This window comes from Schistocerca piceifrons, chromosome 5, assembly GCF_021461385.2.
Source record: "Schistocerca piceifrons isolate TAMUIC-IGC-003096 chromosome 5, iqSchPice1.1, whole genome shotgun sequence".
Lineage (NCBI taxonomy): Eukaryota > Metazoa > Arthropoda > Insecta > Orthoptera > Acrididae > Schistocerca > Schistocerca piceifrons.
In genome coordinates this window covers 160,459,205-160,465,204 of record NC_060142.1, presented here as the reverse complement: position 1 = coordinate 160,465,204, position 6,000 = coordinate 160,459,205, and the positions used below count along the sequence as shown (strand labels likewise).

Here is a 6,000-nt window from a genome sequence, read left to right as displayed (position 1 = left end):
CCCGGGAATTACAATATTATCCGGCGTAATTCCCGGGAACCTATCAAGCAGATGCAGCGCCGGGAAATCTTCAGACAGCACATATCAGCCCCATCTTTGTAAACAACCAGATACGATTCAGTGTATTATTTTGTAGCTTTTGTTTCTTCTTTTACAGATTGATTGAAGGTTTCTGAAAACCGCGAGATAAAAGCAGTTTCGCCATGGGCGTGTTTCTGGAATCGTGGCTGAGTGAATTCCTGGCCGTAGCCGCGGTGGCGGCGGCGGCGCTCTACGCTTGGTATTCTCATCGCTACAGCTATTGGACCAAGAAGGGCGTTCTTCAGCCAGAGCCTTTAATACCATTTGGCAACATAGCGAGAGCTTTTTTTGGAATTACTCGATTAGATTTCGTGTTCCAAGAGCTCTATCTTCGTTTCAGAGGTATTTTGGAGTAATACTTCCCTCATCTTCATACACTTCGTATCATTTCCCTTTTCACTGGTACCGTAATTTATTTTACCTACTTATACTAAATATATTTTCGTCCACTGTTAACGGCTTACGCATTTCAGATCAGAGCTATGTGGGAATATACCTATTCAGCAAACCAAGTCTGTTGCTGATCAACCCGGATTACATTCGGATAGTAATGGTCAAGGAATTTGAAGCATTCTCCCACAGAAATATCAACTTCGATGAGAGAGATCCACTAAACCATAACTTAGTTAACACGAATGGCCCTAAATGGAAGAAACTGCGTACTAAGTTGTCACCGTCATTTACGACGGGAAAGCTCAAAATGATGAGTCAGGTATGTTTTAAAAATAGCAACTAAATTTACGATAGACGCTCTTCAGTCTCCCTAATAGTCCAATATTATCTTAAATTAAGCACTTCTGACACTGCAGTAAACATAATTGCGTTTTTTTCTTCCTCATATACTCCCAACGCGGTTTTGTAGCTAAGAACTATGAGGCCGGGACGACACGACGTCGTTAGCGTCTGACATTGATGAAATGTCTCACAGCGTATGAAACTGTATTTGCTAAAGCCCTGGCCAGAATTTATTTAACTTTGTAAACCAATAAAGAACGTGCGATTGGACTATATTATCATTCTGCTGCGTTTCGCCACACTAGGTTTTCAAATCCCGCAGAGAAGGAGGTGGGACGATGTTTTAATTCCAGCAAACTTAACGACTCTCTAAGTGGTGTTTAATTCCGGTTGCTAAACCGTGATTAAGAATATACTTGAACGTATACGATGTCACATCATGTGAGACATTAAGTAAGGGTTATTCGTTAATACCTCCAGGGAGTCACAAGGTGACCGCGTGGAAACTACGAGGCATGCAGAAAAATCAGTGGACAGAGCATTCCTCCAAGTTTCTATTCATAGTATGCGCCGTGGTGTAGATGCAGAGCGTATCAACAGTGGGTAAACGTGTCGAAAGACGTAGACAAATTATTCTCCCCAAATTGTCGCATCGAATTATGAACAGTTTCAACGAAAATCTTACTCAGGTTAATAAATGAATGCGAACAGACAGTCAAACCAGGATGGAGAGAGAATCAGGAAGAAGGAATCGGTGAGGAAGCTTGAAAGTCGATCACATAGTAGAATAGAAACTTCTGCAGCAGAGCAGCAAGGTAATTGTATTGTACAGGGTGCAAATCTGAGCGAGTGAGCTGGTGCTTTTGGTATGGGAAAGAGTGCGGAGGTCATGGAATAGAGGTCCGAGGACTGTGTGAATGAAAACATGGCGGTGTCACTAAATGTAGACCCCCACGACAAAATTTAATCCATCAAAGAGAAAGACCACGTTAGGTCAGATCTTGCCACACCTAGTGATGCGCAACTGAACCTGTCCAGTGTGTAATCACTAGAACTAGTAGGATGACAAAATTAATATTATTTACTGCTCGAGGCAAGACACAAAAGCCCGGACTAAGGAATAAGGAGGCTAAACAAATGTTGGTTGGACAGGATGTACGGTTTGTAGAAACTGGGCTCCAACTGGAACAGGTTCCGTTATTACAGCAATATCTTAGTGACACAGAACTTTGGCATGACGAGCAAGAAAAACGAGTCGAAACTGTAGAGGATTGCATTGATAGAGTAGAAGAGAGGGTTAGCCATTTACTGGGTGAAATAGAAACATGATTATGTGAAGCCATATATCATGAGGCATCCTGGCCTGTGACCTTTTGACAGTTTTAGTATGATGGAACTTGAAATTTCTCAACCTCTAAGAATGACTGTTGTCCCTTTCAGACAATGCAGGACTGCGGACGCGAATTGGTGAAGGTGTTGGAGGAACCAGCGAAGAAGGGCCAGATCCTGGAGATGCGGGAGATAGCCGCCAGGTTCACCACCGACAACATCGCTTCCGTCTTTTTCGGAGTCGACTGTAACGCTCAACGGAATCCGGACACAGAGTTCCGCCAATGGGGGCGTAAGATGTTCGAGACAACAATCAAATTAAGGATTTCCGATGTCATGTACAGATTTCTTCCAGCGGTAGCCAAGACCCTCAGGTAAGTTGTTCACAGATGTAGCCTGTAGTAGTTAGCAACGTTACTCGTTATAACTGGCGTTATATTTAGGAACGCAAAATTATATCTCTCGTTCTCTTCGGAAAGTTGTCTCACGATAAATATGTGGGGAATTATAGGAAGACGTTTATAAAACGAGTCATCGGTATTGTGACAAGGGGACGACAGCTGATAGGATCATATCTATGTTAATATAAAATAGGAAACGTTAAAAGCAAAAATCTCGAAAACTTTTTGACCCCTTTCCTTCATATTTTTACACTATAATCTAATAAACATTCGGATGGACGTAGACTATGTATTTTTTTAAAACAACGACGTACAAGAAATCAAGTGCGAGCAAAAAAAATACTATGCTGTTATGCACTGTGTTGTGAAAACACGCAGTTTCTTTTCCTTTCTCGCAGTAGTTATTAACAATGATTGCATCACATTTAAGCCATTATACAGAATGTTTCTCCCATATATATTGTTCCTCCACATACATAATTTTAAGCAAAAATTCTATAGACAACAATGTGCTGTTTCGTATTCTTCCTCGCAGTCGGTTTGAACAGAAAACCTATATATTAAGAAACCTGAATTATGGTTAATGTGCCCTGAAATCTGAATCGTTCGAATCTTTTGTAAATTACTATCTGAAATAATGTCATTATAGCTATTCCTGGGCCACTGAAACATGTCAGTTCAAGGTCGCTCCTGAAGCGTGTAATGTTGGCAATATTACAGACAGACAAGTGAGAAACGCGAGGCACTGCGTCTTCTGAACCAATAACAGCACCGAACAAAAGCCGCAACAAATGTTTAAACCACTATAGAAACCGTGGGTGGTCCGCATCCTCATGTTAGTCATCGGTTTTTCTCGGTCGAAAAAGTGCTCCGACAGTGCTTGTGATGGACAATACACCGTTCCATTATGTGATTCTAGATAAAACTTGCACCACTAGTGACCATAAAGAAACTAGTGCAGTGGTTGCAGGCGAGAGACATTGCTGCGGACATGAGCATGACAAAGCTGTTAATATATTCGCTCGTAAAACAAAATAAGTCTGCGACGCCTGAATAGGTTGTAGTTGAAATTGAAAAGGAACAGCGTCACTTGGTAATTAGACTATCGCCTTGTCACTGCCATTTTAATCCAATTGTATTGGTTTGGAGTGAAGTCAAGGCGTACATTAGAATTAAGAATAAGACTTTTAGTATAATAAGAATGGAAAGACTGCTATGTGAAGGTCTTACTACTGTAGATGGTACCTCGTGGAGGAAGGAAGTAGACCATGTTACTAAACTCATAAGAGAAGCACTGGCAATAGATGGGATTATAAATGAAAACGAACAATTAATTATTTCTCTTAATGATGATGTTTATGATGAAGATGATGATGACAACGGTTTTGTCGCCGATTCCGATGATAGCGAAGGAGAACTGGATGGAATTGCGCCACTGACATCGTAAATTGTCTAGTGTAAATGTATACAGAATTAATTCTTTCTCTCTGCAGTCGAGTAGGCTATGCGTGTTTTGCTTCATTTCTTTCTATGAGTGTGGATAACGTGTTCTTTGGTTCGCTTAGCTTTACGTTACTATACGACGTTTTACATGCAGCTATTACAGCAACAATTTGGAACGACTTTTCATAGGTATTTTCATTAACTTCGAGTGTTTCTACTTCCCGGTTTCAGATACTCTCAAGCGCTTAGCGTCCGTCATCGTTCCCTCCATTGTTAGAAAAACTTACTTTGTTGTACTTAACGTATAAACGTTGATTGTAGCTTACATTTACAAAACGTACTTCGGAGTTATGGGCGTGTGCGGTGGCAGATATTGCAATCTCGCAATCGCAGTATAGCCAACTACACGCAAGTTGTCAAGTGACACGTTTCACTGGCCCGGGAAAAGTATCCTCACAGGTCCAGCAGCTGGGGACGCTTCTCTCACATCTCTAGACCAATGACTCCGACTGATTTACTCATTCATTTTTACCTTCAGTTCCCAATCAATATTTCATCTGAAATAACAATAAACAAGACTAAAGATCAGACATTCGAGCATGCAGTTCAGCTAGTTATCATGTGCTAATGTGGTACAGCATACTGTAAACATCAAACTAAAGTTACGCCATTTGTCTCCGAATGCAAGCAAGAAACTGTATTAAAATTACACACTTTCTCTACGAATGCGTGTTGGTACGGAAATAGAACGGGCGAGATGAAGGGCATCAGACGGATGCCATATTCCTTGACTTCCGGAAAGCTTTTGACTCGGTGCCCCACTGCAGACTCCTAACTAAGGTACAAGCATATGGGATTGGTTCCCAAATAAATGAGTGGCTCGAAGACTTCTTAAGTAATAGAACCAAGTACGTTGTCCTCGATGGTGAGTGTTAATCGGAGGTGAGGGTATCATCTGGAGTGCCCCAGGAAAGTGTGGTAGGTCCGCTGTTGTTTTCTATCTACATAAATGATCTTCTGGATAGGGTGGATAGCAATGTACGGCTGTTTGCTGATGATGCTGTGATGTACGGAAAGGTGTCGTCGTTGAGTGACTGTAGGAGGATACAAGATGACTTGGACAGGATTTGTGCTTGGTGTAAAGAATGGCAGCTAACTCTAAATATAGATAAATGTAAATTAATGCAGATGAATAGGAAGAAGAATCCCGTAATGTTTGAATACTCCATTAGTAGTACAGCGCTTGACACAGTCACATCGATTAAATATTTGGGCGTAACATTGCAGAGCGATATGAAGTGGGACAAGCATGTAATGGCAGTTGTGGGGAAGGCGGATAGTCGTCTTCGTTTCATTGGTAGCATTTTGGGAAGATGTGGTTCATCTGTAAATGACACGGCTTATAAAACACTAACACGACCTAATCTTGAGTACTGCTCGAGCGTTTGGGATCCCTATCAGGTCGATTTGAGGGAGGACATAGAAGCAATTCAGAGGCGGGCTGCTAGATTTGTTACTGGTAGGTTTGATCATCACACGAGTGTTATGGAAATGCTTCAGGAACTTGGATGAGAGTCTCTCGAGGAAAGGAGGCGTTCTTTTCGTGATTCACTACTGAGGAAATTTAGAGAACCAGGATTTGAGGCTGACTGGAGTACAATTTTACTGCCGCCAACTTACATTTCGCGGAAAGACCACAAAGATAAGATAAGAGAGATGAGGGCTCGTACAGAGGCATATAGGCAGTCATTTTTCCCTCGTTCTGTTTGGGCGTGGAACAGGGAGAGAAGATGCTAGTTGTGGTACGAGGTACCCTCCGCCACGCACCGTATGGTGGATTGCGGAATACGTATGTAGATGTAGATGTAGAGAACAGGTGTTTTAGCACACAGACCATGATAACCAGAAACCAGTGATCAGTGCTGAAATGATGGTCAGCCTTCCTACAATACACCCAAATAGGGGCTGCAGCAGTCTGTTTTCGATTATACATGCCCGATATGACGTCATC

General features: G+C 41.9%; 1 protein-coding gene across 1 annotated transcript in view; it reads left to right on the top strand.

The window, feature by feature from the left end:
* The first annotated feature begins 203 nt into the window (after positions 1–203).
* Positions 204–6,000, top strand: part of LOC124798828 (cytochrome P450 6k1-like) — a 45,656-nt gene continuing 39,859 nt past the window's right edge. The window contains exons 1-3 of the mRNA XM_047262359.1: positions 204–423; positions 555–793; positions 2,257–2,519. Coding sequence (XP_047118315.1) covers positions 204–423; positions 555–793; positions 2,257–2,519 — 722 coding nt within the window. The remainder of the gene's footprint in view (positions 424–554; positions 794–2,256; positions 2,520–6,000) is intronic.